The sequence below is a fragment of the Vanacampus margaritifer genome, chromosome 13, assembly GCF_051991255.1.
Source record: "Vanacampus margaritifer isolate UIUO_Vmar chromosome 13, RoL_Vmar_1.0, whole genome shotgun sequence".
NCBI classification, from domain to species: Eukaryota; Metazoa; Chordata; class Actinopteri; order Syngnathiformes; family Syngnathidae; genus Vanacampus; species Vanacampus margaritifer.
The window spans coordinates 21,640,220-21,654,206 of NC_135444.1; the positions used below are offsets into that span (position 1 = coordinate 21,640,220).

General features: G+C 40.2%; 1 protein-coding gene across 2 annotated transcripts in view; it reads left to right on the forward strand.

The window, feature by feature from the left end:
- Nucleotides 1–1,229: 1,229 nt before the first annotated feature.
- rgl1 (ral guanine nucleotide dissociation stimulator-like 1) overlaps nucleotides 1,230–13,987 on the forward strand; it is a 34,408-nt gene continuing 21,650 nt past the window's right edge. Inside the window, exons 1-3 of one of the 2 annotated variants that reach the window (XM_077583061.1) lie at nucleotides 1,230–1,282; nucleotides 1,600–1,738; nucleotides 3,140–3,344. In XM_077583061.1, coding sequence (XP_077439187.1) covers nucleotides 1,617–1,738; nucleotides 3,140–3,344 — 327 coding nt within the window. In that variant the 5' untranslated portion in view covers nucleotides 1,230–1,282; nucleotides 1,600–1,616. Of the gene's footprint in view, nucleotides 1,283–1,333; nucleotides 1,353–1,599; nucleotides 1,739–3,139; nucleotides 3,345–13,987 lie in introns of those variants that run through there. The other variant, XM_077583062.1, reaches the window with a different exon arrangement.

Sequence of the window (13,987 nt, forward strand, 5' to 3'; positions counted from 1 at the left end):
TTGATTTGCGTGGTCAGCACAAACAAACTACTGCAGTTCTGTTCTCATGACCGCCTGGTGAGGGGCTGCAGACGGCCACCAGTTGTGTTACTACAACTACAACCGTGCTACATAAAATGCTTTCCAACTTGAAAGGGAACGCGTGGCCTCATAACGAATTTGAGGTTGGGGTGAAGGTGATTATGGAGGAGGACCCCGTGCTGTTTTATACTTCCTGTCTGCAGGAGGATCTGACGCGGCAATTTAGGAGATAAAGTGGGGCCTTGTGCTGGGTTAAGACAACCTGGCACTGTTTTAAATTGTCAAATAAATCCATATTGTGTCACTCTTACATGAGAAATAAGATGATGGGTGTTGAGGTTATTTATTTAGATGTATCTGATGACATGACACGGACATAAAAATGCAAATAAAATACATCAAACTCACCAAAGATGCTGATTGTTTGGTGTTCAGGTGTGCAGATTGCAACAGACGCGTTTTGCTAGTCCAACTTGGCTGTTACAAAAGGACAAAAAAAAAATGCTGAGGTCACCAAGGGTCAGCGCTCTGGCCCTGCAAGGATGAATTTGAAATCTGATTGGTTAAAGAAATAAATTACATGATTCTGAATTCCCAGGGCAGATTAGATTGACACGGCAACACATAGAGGCTGAAATCTGACCGGACAGATTATTTTACATCTAAATGCATACTGGAAGAAGTGCAGCCAAGGGAAATGCTACAAATTAAAGCGAATACACAGTTGAGAATAAATTAATATGGCGTTATGCTACCATCTGCTGGTCATTAGATACAATTGGTCACTTTTGAATTCCTTACTTGCTCTTATATTTCAACCAGGAGAGGGCGGTGTAGACTCGCGTTGAAGCAGGAATGCTGTGAAGGAGCTTCAGTACTTATCGCCGCCCCTCGCGACTTAATACTCATTCATCTTATTTTGGAGCTGAATGAACAAAGTTGACTAAACTAAACGGCCTCTTCGACGACGCCATTTTCCCCCAGAGGCCAGACCACTAGATAGTTACGTCACGATTACGTCACGCGATTAAATACCGTTTTTTATTTAGTGCGTGAAGAAGTAAAATAAACCAACAATAATAATAATCCCTAAAAAAGCATTTAAAAAAAATCGTCATCATAATAAGGAAAATAATAAGCAAATTACTGAGTCGTTGAAAAAACACTCCCGTTTAACGTCACAACACGTCACAATCACGTGACGTAGACCCGGAAGTTAGTAACCATTTTGATTTAGCCCGCGAAGAAGTAGAAGAAAATGGTAAGAAGCAAAAATAAATATTAATAGAAGCTAATTTTGCCTTAATGGACAGAAGAATTGTCATTTAAAGGTACGGCATGGCCTCGGGCCTGTTAAAGGGTTGTCAAACATTTATTGATATGAATTATTTATTTGATGTTGATAGGGACCACTTCCCACCAAACCCTTAAAATGTTTTGAATGATTATATCCATTAATAGTTTAAAACAAACATGTATTATGACTCCAAAGCACTTACATATAATATTAATAATTTCAAACGAATTTAATAATATTGCCATTTTCCTAATACTACCACATGTTCCACATATTTGCAGGTGAAGCAAAACTTCCCATGCGTGTCCAAGTTCCAGTAGACCTTGTTGGATGTCAGGAAGTTGAATGTCCATCCAGAGATGTTTTCAAAGTGGCACAGGAAGCGGAGCAAGGAGAACACTTCATCCTGGGCATTACTGGGTGATTTGCTTTTTCTCCTCACACACACACTCGGGCTATCGCGGCCCGTTACAGAGGCATTTTAATGATTGATATGTTTCCTAAGTACTCGTGACTCACTCCTTTTATATGTGCACAAATATATTTTCAGAGGAGACGTATTGCATTAAGCTTCCAGTGGAATTTTGTCTGATTGAGTCAGTCATGAGTCACAGACACAAGTTGATGCCGCAGCACTGCGTGCGTGTGTGTCTGTTATTTGTGTGTTCACACCATGGGTTGTTTATTTACTCTAAAAACAACAGGATGCAAACTCTGACAGTAAGAAGCCGCTTTAGAAGCGCGACTAGCACACTGCGTACAACATTAACTGTTGATTCCACGTGCATTGTGCGCACCAGCTCTGGTATAATCCACTTGACGAGGCGAGTTTTACACATGACTCGCCCTCGACTAGCTCACGTGCACGCCGCCACGCACGCGCACACACTCACATACAGCAGAAATGTTACACATTGATCAAGTGGGTGATGGTTTGACCTTTGCACACTTAGAGAGTTGTTTAATTGTGTGCTTGTAAGACAGTGAAAAGAGTCACTTTATTAGGTACGCCTGTAAAGTCTACAGCGATGCAAGCCAATACCAGAACTTTATTTTTTTTAAATCTGCCTCTGCATAGATTTTTTTTTTGTGAAGAGCATAGTTATTATGCACCCCAATTTTTTTTGAATAAAACAATTATTCTCGCCACATTCTGCTTCTTACACATTGCTCAACTGTTTCAAGCAATTCAAATTTCAAAAATATTCATATACTGTAGATTCAGAGAACTTGCCCCAAAATTCTGTGGAACGTCATGTCAAGGGGAATTGGAGTTAAGAACAAGCCATTTCTACATACTATAGTTCTCAGTCTTTGCACATTTTCCAGTAATTATTATCAATATGTATCATGAATTAAGAAAACAATCTGTTCACTCGGTTGACATGATTTTTCGAGACATTTCTCTATCACTTATCTCATCGGGGAAAGATTTGACTAAACTTTGTTAAAAGTTGAATTTTTCTCATTAGATTGTGTAAATGTACCTAATGAATTTTCCCCTCGTCAGTGGAAAAAGGAAAATTTGCCTCAATTGTTTTGGATTCTTAGAGGCTCTGGCACAACATCCTGCTGTCTATCTGAGCTTTCCTGTCTTGAAGTTCACTCCAGTGTTTTGCGAAGGCTCCTCCTCCTCTTCCCTCCCCTCCTCTCTCCTCCCCTCTGACTGGGATGAATGGTGGGGGAAGGAAAAAAAGGAGAGACAACAAGAGTTTTAATCACTCATGCGCTTGAGTGGCATTGGCGAGCCGACTTCCACGCGCAGCCGGAGACAGAGGAGGCCCGGTGAAAAATAGATTTTGTCTTGTGGACTCCGTCCAGGCTGGAGCATGTGCTGGCGTCCGGAGGGCTGAGGCAAATGGTCAGCATGATCTCCCACTACCCACTGGCCACCATCTTACCCTGGCCTCCGGTAACCGGCCACCACTGCCCCGACCTGGACTGCACCCTGCTTCTGGAGGGCGACGGAGGGGTGTCCCTGCAACGGTACCAGGCGCGCTCGACGGAGGGGAGCCCACGTCACTGGGTGAGTAAGCCAATTACTTTTGTAATTGAGTAGAGTAATTGAGGCCCACCCATAGACGGCACCAAAGCACATTTTCCCTTTAGACAAGGCTATGGCCTGGCTAAATGTCTCTGTAGATTCTCAGTCATCTGGGTCTGACTGGGCAACTGGACTTGTCTCTGTTGGAGATGTTTAACCTTTAATCCAAAAAGCTTCTTTAGTTGTTTTTTAGTGTGTACTCTCCCAATTTGTGGTTGTTGTTGGCTGGTAGATGGCCATGCGGCATTCATTCTTCTGTGGAAAGAGACATTCTTTGGGGGAGAGAGAGATGTCAGGACATTGTTGCAAGTCAAGTGAGAGGTGATTGTGGAAACCGCCTCTGTTTTGATGTTCTAGTTTGACATAAATTGATTTTTTAACATCATTAACTCATTTACTGGCAGCCATTTTCATTGTAGCAACCCCCTTCGCTCCCGGCTCTTTTACTGGATTTTGACTGATTTTGCAAGGCCCACAGAATATTGTGTTCTATTGCTATAAAAATATGGACCCTACCAAAAGAAAGATTCGAGTCTCTTCTTTCATTAGGAAAAAAAAGTATATTTGTTTCCGTTTTGCAGCAATTAGCATTAGAATACAGCTAAGTTTCATCATTATTCACAAATCTGTTTAAAACACTGGGGAAATGTTGCTTTTTCAACACAGGGATGTGATTTTTCCGCTAATTCGCGGAATTCCGCTTTTTTTATCTCCCCCCCAAAAAAAAAAATCCGATTTTTATTTTTTATTTTTTATTTTTTAAATTTTTTATTTATAGTAGTTCATTGTGTATGCACATGATTCCGACAGATAACATCTTCTGCTATAACAAAGACATTTGTGGTATGCTCTAATATGAGTTACTTTTCATTTGGTCATGATACAATTATTTGTTCATGAAATTTGAACTCTTCAACATTATTTATGTGTTAACTTAGTAATCACATTAGTTAGATATGATGATATTCTCAGTGATAGTTTTTAAAAGCAAAGGCAGTCCAATGTTTTTGAATGTGACTGATTTTGAGTTGACTAAAACTGCCATTTTATATGGGATAGTTCAATATACATTGAAAATTTATGCTGTTGTTTTGTCTATTTCTTTGTCATGTGAGTGCATTGAAAGTACTTAAAAACACGGAAAACCCATGAGCTCGGGTTTAGCCGGCGGCCCCCAGACCCCCGGCTAAATTTTCAGATAATTTCACTTTGGTCAAATCACATCCCTGCCAACATGGCCCTGGTTGATCTCTTGTACTCTACTGCCACCTGCTGGAACGAATCCCTCACAATAAACAGGGGTTTCACTGCTGTACACACAATTGTTTAGTCTGCGCAGTTCTGCGTGTTTTCATTTGAGGGAATCACAGGTACTTCCAGTCCTGTTAAACACGCTGGCAGATGTTGGCCTTGGCTTGCACTGGCTTTCTGCAGTTGCGGCGACAAGGGTGCGAGCAGAACTAGGGAACGTTCAAGAATAGAATTCTTTTTACAAAACAAAGCTGGCGGTCACATGCCCTTCATTTCCTTCCCCCTGTTTGCATCCAAAAACACAAAACGGACGGTGACCTCGAGTAACTCAACCGGGAGGAGCGCTGACCTCACACTGACAGAGAAGAGCGACTCCCCTGACTGCAGAATCCCCGAAATGACTCCTGATGTGTGTCACAGGCTAAATCTGAGCGAGGCAAAATTGCCGCCGCGTGTCAGCGGCTGGCGAGGCATCAAAAGGCTGCTTCAAGTGTTTGGGTGACAGATAATAAAATGCAACCTCCAAATCCAAAACCTGGTGGCCCGACTTCCAAGTGGTTCTAAATGTAAAACTGTTAGTCCCCCTTCAAAGTCAACTATAGCTGAAAAATTCAATTTTGTATCCCCAAAATGATAATGTTGTGGCAACTAAATTATCTTAAAATGACTATTGAAAAAATAAATATTTATATGCAGATGTTGCTTTATGTTGAAATATTACAACTTTCATTTAGAAAAAAAATCAACTTCATCCTCATAATAAAATGACAATAAAATACAAAAAAAAAAAAAGACTTGCTGACCGTCACTATGGTTATCATGATCATCACACCTTCCCTTTTTTCCCGCACCTTCTGCCTTTATATGCTTGTCCAATACGATTCTGATTACAAGAATCAATTGGCGACCCCTTATTGTAATGTTGACATGCATTATTAGAGACCTCTGCAACTCTTTTGCGGATGAGGTCACTGTAACGTGTCAGTCACAAGTCAGTGTGTGTGTGTGTGTGTGTGTGTGTGCGGTTGTCACAGTTGTTTGTGCAGATGGTTTTTGCCGCCATGTCGCTTGTCTAACATCCTGGCTCGGGTATCCTCACTGCTGGCTGCGCTCTTTCCGACCATTGTTCGCAGGCCTTGGGGGAGGTTAGGGAGCACTCACTCCCTCACTGCGTACATCAGCGCCTTGTGACTTTTGTAGTGTTATAAGAGCTGTAAGGCAATAAAAGTCATTAATAAGGAAAGCTGCAGGATTCCTGTAAATGATGTAACAATAAAGCCTTAAGTGTGCAAATATTGGATGTGCACACTGCAAAAACAGTACGAAATGTGATTTTTTTTTTTTTACCCCTGGGCGTTATTTGACCATTTTTTGGCTTTTTGTTGGTTCTGACCAAGCCATTTCAAAATAAAATAACGCCCAGGGGTTATGATGACATAATGCTGCAATTTTTTATTATATATCTGCAAATTTGTGACCAGGGATGACTCGTGTGCACTCTGCGACGTCTGACTAGAGCGCGAACATCTATAACAATAGTGCAATGTAGTAGGTGAGTATCAAATTGATAATGAAATTCATTCTTATTGATATCATTGATTAATTGTTGCAACTCTCAAAATTGGATATTAACTCATTCACTGCCATTGACGGCTATAGACGTCAAAAATTAATTTGAACTATTTCTATTAGTTTAACATTTTTTTCCCACTTTTCTAAACAAGAGTATGAAAACCTAGATTTTTTTATTGTACATTAGGAACAGATATAAAATTTGCAATTTAGCATGAGTTAACTAGTGAAGTCATGCGATTAATTACAATTAAAAAAAATTAATTGTCTGACGCCCCTAATTTTTATTTATCTTTTCTTTTTTTAAATCTTATCAGGCGATAATTTAAAAAAAAAATTGTAATTAATTGTATGACTTCAATAGTTAAGTCACGATTAATATATTTTTTTATATCTGTTCTAAATGTACAATTTTTTGTTTGTTCGTGAGTTAACTAACTTTTTAATAATCTTTTCTTTTCTTTAATCACGTCAGGCGATTACAATTTTTAATTGTAATTAATCACATGACTTCAATAGTTAACTCACGATTAATCACACATTTTATAGCTGTTCTAAATGTACAATAAAAAATTCTAGGTTTTCATACTCTTAACAAAAATGGAAAAAAAATGTTAAACTAATAGATATAGTTAAAATGAATATTTGACGTCTATAACCGTCAATGGCAGTGAAAGAGTTAACTGTTTTAAGAGATGGATTTATTAACGTACGGTAGGAAAAAAAAAGCACAAAAAAAAAAAAGACGCACAGGGAGCCAGTGTAAAGGCCTTGCATGACCTTTGATGAGCCTTTAAGTGTTTCTCCCGGTCAAGTCACTTTGACATTTGCCCCACTTAAGGTGGACACATGTTATGAAACCATGGCAGTTGTAAAAAGAAAAACAAAAGAAGCGGCAAACCTGATTACGGTAATCGCCACGCCTATCTGTTCCAACAGTTCGGGTCAGCGATGATATGGGAGCGCTGAGGGGTCCCCCCGTTATCAAAGAGTCCACTGATTATAATGAGACTCCCACAGGAGCTCGCCTGGTGTTTTTGCAAAAACAGGTTGCGAAAGTACTGTAGCCACACTCTGTACTAAAGTAGAAGAACTGGAGACAAACCACATTGTGAACAAAACCTTTGTTTCTGATATAGATGATGATTCACTGGTGTATCAAATTGCCGCATTATAGCGCCAACTACTGCCCAGGAGGACTTATTTAGTGTCAGATTTCTTTGGCGTTGCTACTCGCCAATCCCGAGTTCTCATAGTAGTTCTGTTACACCTGCTGCCAGTGCATGTGGATGTAAAATTATTTTTTTTTTTTTGTCCAATCAGATTTCAGTGTTTATGTGTTGCCATGTCATGCTAATCTGCCCAGAACCTTCACGCTAGGATTTTTTTAAATACATATTAGGGGTGTTAAAATTACTATGTTAATTTTTAGTTCATTTAAAGTTCCTTTAATGCCACTTGTTTTTTTTAATGCTCGATTAATGACCGCCCGTTACTTGGAAAGCCTGTGCTGGGAATTCCACTCGCAATGCAGCAGACACGTTCACGACAAAATTTTGACGTAATAAATGTAATGATAATGCATATATCTGTGGAGACTGGGTTCAAGTTGTATTTTACAATTTAAAAAATGTGCAGAATTTCAACTTCTAGCTCTTATAATGAAAAGAAAAAAATACTCACAAATGCAATTATGCCATCTAGTGGCAGAAAAATGACCTCAACACATCAATGTCACACTCATTTTTTACAGTGCAGTATTATTTTTAATTTTAACTCAATTTTATGAATTATGAAATTACTATATCAATGACTAAAAGATGTAGTGATATTTCTATTAGTTAATTTTTTTTTCCACTTTTATGTTAACAAGAGTATGAAAACTTGGGAAAAAATATATTTTATTGTACCTTTAGAACAGACATAAAATTTGCAATTAATCAGTTTATGCATGTGATTAATTACGATCAAAAATTGTAATCGCCTGCCACGCCTAATACATATATTTTCTTTCTTTCTGCTTAAATTGTCTGTTTTTATCCCTGTAAAAGCATTTTGTATTTTATTTTGAAAGTATGAAAATTTGCATATAAATAAAAATTTGATTAGATTTCAAGCCCCCGGGTACCAAACGCATGACCCACCGCTGTTGACGGTTTTCAAGTTCACAGAGGTCACACGCTGCAAAGAACTTGGCCGGGTTTAAATCTCCTTGTGACAGAAGTGCAAACATCTCAGTGGTTTACCGCGCTCCATTTTACAACTTTGACCTAACAATGGAGTTTTTATCCTCCTCTCGCTCTCACACGCTTACTTACCCCGAGGCAGCAATCCAATTAAGCTGCAGTCGGATCCATTAATTAAAGGCTAATTTTAAATATGAGCATCGGCGGCTGGATAGTTGAGTAACTTCAAAAGGTCACGAGCTGCGAAAAGCAGAAGTGACAGTCGACAGGGAAAGCAGGCGGAAAGGACGAAGAATTTCCACAAAGGTTCCATGGCCATTGAAAACAAAAACGCAAAACAAATGAGAAAGCTGATCAAGCACTCCTCCTTCCTCTTTCTTGTTTAATGAATAGAGAAGTGTGGGTTTGGATGCCGATGCTCGGTGACGTCTCAGTGTTTCCCTTCCCAAACCTGCTTACGGTCTGTTTTGATGACTTGACAACACACTTTGAACTGCGAGATGACTTCTCATTTTTACATCCTGTTTCATATTTATTTGTCCATCGCAAGGCACCGTTCCGCTGAAACAGAACAATGTTTTTGTTTGTGTGTGCGCTTTTTGTTATTACTCACGAGGGCTGAATCAATATTCTTTTTTTTTTAACAAATACAAGCAGTGAATTAATATGCATTATAATAAACAACAAACTTTTTTAGATATCTTCTAGTGGCTTTGTTGACCAGTGTGAAAGGGGCTTTTATCTCCTTTATTTCTCACCATGCTTACAAATTAGGACAACTCAGACTCTCGTTCATGGGCAACCGATGGCTTCTTCATTTGTTGTCATTAGGTGCTAAAGTGGAGGAGACCAGGATGCACTTTAACTTTAACAGACCTTCTTTTTACCTCTCGAAATGAGGTTCCCGCCACCCTTTTTATTCAATCAACCACTCAAGATGCTGTTTACACACTCGGAGAACCCCCCGGCATGCGTCAAGTCGTCTGGCCGCCCGGGGCGCCGCTCAGCTCTGTGTTGTTGTGGCTGTTGGCCTAATTGGGTCACATAATAGGTCTGGTGTGAAAAGTCAATAAGTGCGGCTATTGTCCCCTGTAACTCCAGCGTCCGTCCCAGCGGCAGCTCGCTTAACTGGGACAGGAAGTCACCGTGTGGACATATTGAAAGAAAGAGCGATATATCCCAACATAGTGTTTTCGTCCTTAAATGTACATGAAATCAATGGCAATTTTGTATTCTTCTAATTTCTGGTTTTCTAGTTCCTGATTGTAAAATGGTCACATGAGGTGGCAACTATTGATACTTTGAAATATGGCTGGGGCTCGGCCCAATACTGATAGCTACCCATACTCTTTAAAAATAAAAATAAAATACAAGCGCTTAGATGGTTGCAGTGTATTAAAGTCAACTCTCTTCGCAATAAGCCATTTAGCAGATAGTGAGCGATTCGTCAGAAAAGCGGATTCAAGCTGTTCTAGTACATGTTAACGTTCAAATTAAACATAAAATAAAGAGAACTACACATTGTTTTCAGTAAAAACATAACGTTGCTTCAGGAAGGTCCGTTTAGCTTTCGTTAGTTGTGAAACTCTTCTTTTTGTGTCTGTGTTATGCTGCCCCCACTTGGCCAAGACACACACACACCAGAAGGAGCAGCACAATGTCTGTTGAATTGTAGTAAAAAAATATGGCAAAAAGGATTTTGTTGTAGTCGATTCATGAAGTCATTACTGTATGATTTCATAGAGTAGAAAAGTGTTCCCTCGCTATAACATGGTTCACTTTTCGCGGTTTCGTGGATTTCGCATGCATTATTTATTTTTTTTTACAGTAATGTACCAATTTTATCAAATTTATGAAGGTTTGAACATTAAGAATATTTAAACAAGAGAGAAATGAGAGAAACTGTTAATGCTTCAATGATAAAAGTGTATAAACGGTGTGGTGTGTTTTTTTTAGAGCCTTAAAACATTTATAATAAATGTAAAACATAAAGCTAACTATTTTTCGGATTTCATTTATTGTAGGTATTTTTTGGAACCGAACCCCCAGCGGAAAACGAGGGAACACTGTATTACTGAGTGCTACTTTTCCTATTAACTCTTTGACTGCCAGACGTTTTCAGAAAAGGGATGCCGTGGGTGCCAGCTGATTTTAAGCATTTTGACTGATCTTTCAAGGTCCATAGAAAATTATGTGTTTGGACTATGGAAACACACATACTACCAAATGAAAGATTGGACTCTCATCTTTCATCAGAAAAAAAAGTTTGTTTCTACCTTATTCCGTTTTTCAGTAATCAACAATAGAAAATGGTTAGTTTCACCTCTGTTTTGAAACAAACGTCTTTTAACGTCTTTGGCACTCCTCCATAGGATTTTACTAAACGTTATTTAACGTTTTTGGCAGTCAAAGAGTTAAAAAACACATTGCATTTTTTGGGGAGGCCTAGAACGGATTAATGGTAACTCCCTTCATTTCATTGGGAAAAAATGATTTGAGATGCAAGGGTTACAAGCTTAGCCTCGAAACAAAAATAAACTCCAATCTCAAGTCACGGCTGTGATTTGTTACTCCAAGCTTCCAAATGCGGACCCTCATGTGTCCAAGGTCCCCGGTTTGAAAACTCCTTATCTAGAATGTATTCAGCATCAGATATTTGGTTTTGTTTTGACTGTGAACGCTCTCAGGTGCCTGCATTACACACGCACACACACGCACACACAAAATCCAGGCCTGTTGGCATTAGCCAAGACGCATGACAAGGATCAAGCTCGCATCGTGATGCGTATAATTTTGTGTGTGTTGCCGTTGGTTGTCCGGTTAATAACGTGAGTCATCAGTTCTCAGCAGTCAGCACGACACGGCGGATTTGAACGTGTCATTTTTTGCGTATTCCGGCTCATGTTGTTCACTTTTTGTTGAGCGTGTTGTTTTGTGCGTCACTCGCTTCAGTTTCATTTCCTAACACAACCACAGTCTGCGCCAGTTTTTTTTCTGGCTCGCTCTTGCTTGGTGTGATTGCTCCAGTTAAAACCCACAATTAGTTGCAACTTTGCCGGGCGCCCACCAATTTGTTCTGATTTGTCGTCTGGTGTTTATGTGAAGTGTCGTTACTAGCTTGATTGGCACCCTATGCCCGAGCCCTGAGACGTTGTTTGACCCCCAAGTGGGCTTTTATGAACTTGTGCTTTGAAAAGACTCCACAAGGGGGCGCAAATTCCCCATATAAATACCAACGGTTTACATATCATGTTGCCAGTAATAAAACATTTCACGTAGCATTTGAGGGGCAGGGTGGGGGTCGATATACAGACTGTGCGGAGTGATGTGTGTTGTTTTGGTCGCGTATGTGACAAGTTGGGGTTTGCGTGGATCTGTTGGGTAACAGATGGTCCTTCTCTCATTAGCGACAGGTCAGACAGAAGCAACCCGGTCCAGACTGACTCATTCAAGGAGGCTTAGCCAGGGCTTAGCTTGGGAGGCGGCTGGGGGTGGGGGCATGACAGGGTGGTAGGGTTGTGTATATATTTATATGTGTGTGTGTGTGTGTGTCTAATTTAGAGGCCCAACACCTGAAAGTAGAATCATCACATGATCCAAGAAGGATTATCCTAGTTTTTGTGCTGCTGACCCCAAAAAGGAAGCAGGGGTCGGGGGGCTGTTATGAAGATCTACCTATGAAAAAAAAAAAAGGGGAAAAAATTGATTCATCATAATTTAAGTGGTTATGAAACTCCCAGGAAACTTTCCTCCCAGCTGTGTCAGCTGTGAGTGTGGGATTCGAAGTAGGCGGGGCTTAAACCTCCACGCTTTGGCCTTTACTGGAAGTGATGTCAGCTCTCTGGAGCAAGAAGGAAAAACAGAAAGAAAGAAAGCGGGAGGACAATAGTTGTGAGTGACATAAGAGACGAGGAGGAGAGGGGGCCGCGAGCGAGCGAGCGAGCCTTTAATGTGGTCTGAACAAAGGTTCCGCTTGACCGGAACGAGAAGGCAAAGGCAGCTGTGCAAGTGTTTGGCTGGTTGTCACCGCTGGGTCCACCGCACGGCTACGCAGCCGACCGCAGCCTTACAAATCACAACAAAAAGTCATCTCGGCACCACTCATATGGAACAAGTTATGAATCCTCACATATAGCGCCGGCTCATTTGCGTTGTTCTGGTTGACCTCACAGGGCCGCTCTGATTGCGAAAGACGTATACAGTGCAGCGGTGCCTTGATGTCTGTATGTACCACATTATCGATGCTAGTTTTGTTAGCCTGTCAATAGCGTTTCACATCATGTGTTAGCATGAAGCTAGCAGACTTTCCTAAAAGAAAGTTATGTTGGGGAATTTTGGTGATATACATCATGTGTAATTCTCTTTGTTTTACAGTGTGCAAAAAAAAAAAAAACGCTAGCTTGATGCTAAAAAAAGTCATAAGTCAAGGTAACACTGTGCAAGGACTTTTAGTGGACTTTTTCGGGAAATATCTTCATCTACTACTATATAAAAAAAACAAAAGAGTAATTAGAGCGGGTAACAGGGAATAAATGATTGATTCCGAACCCGTCTGACCTCAACTTGAGACTTGCGGCTATGAACTCTGCCCTCTACTGGCACCCACACGTTTTGACACAAACCCTCTGCTCGTAAACTGAGGGAGACAAAAACAAGAACAGACATTTTGGCAGCAGCAGGAAGGTTTTTTTTTTTTTTTTCTTTCTTCACAACATGACACAACAACACATTGACACCGCGATCTCGTTTCCCCACAAAAAAGGCAAACTAGGACTCGTCTGTGTGGGTGGATTTATGCAGTCATTTTTCTTTGGAAGCCCGACACCAGATTACATCACGCTCTGTGAGATGAGCCCGTGTGGATCTTCTCAGGTTCTGACTGTACCGTGAACTCGACCCCAAGTGGAGATAATGTCCCCTTTCAAGTTAATCTCCTACACTTTCCCTGATATACGACGACCATCTTATCTGACATGTAAACAGCACAGGCCGTTTAAAAGTCTATCACCTCCTTTGTACCCTGCCATTTTATCACCTTTCGCCCCCCTCCTTCTGCTTTTATGACTTTGTTGGACGGGGTCTGGACTAGCCAGCAGGTAAGAGGCAGAAGTGGAAAAAGTACATATACTTGGGTTAAAAAATAATAATTAGCCTAATGCTAACACACAATGCAAAACACCATAGATGGGCTCATGAATAGCATCTGTGTCGCAGTGTTGCAACAAATATTTCAACGCAAACTGTAAAGCAATACATGTAGAATGGTAATATAAAAATACTCACAGGGGTATTTTATTTATCCTCTGCAAAGAGCAACTTATATTACAGCCATACTGAGGAGCTGAGACCCTCTCCATGTACAGTATGTCTCTTTTTTTTTTCATCCCATTTTTTTGTAAGCTGTTGAACTTGATGATCTGAGACTTTTTCCCATCAAAATATCGTTCATAAATCTGTAAATTTGTGTTAATAGGCACTCGTCTTTTACAGAGCGAATCCATCTACCTCGCAGGTGTGTCATGAAAATGCTGATTAAGCACTCTAGTTTTGCTAGTGTGAACAAAGTAACAAAAATAGAATTCTCCATCCATCCATGCAAAATAGACAGCTCTCCTT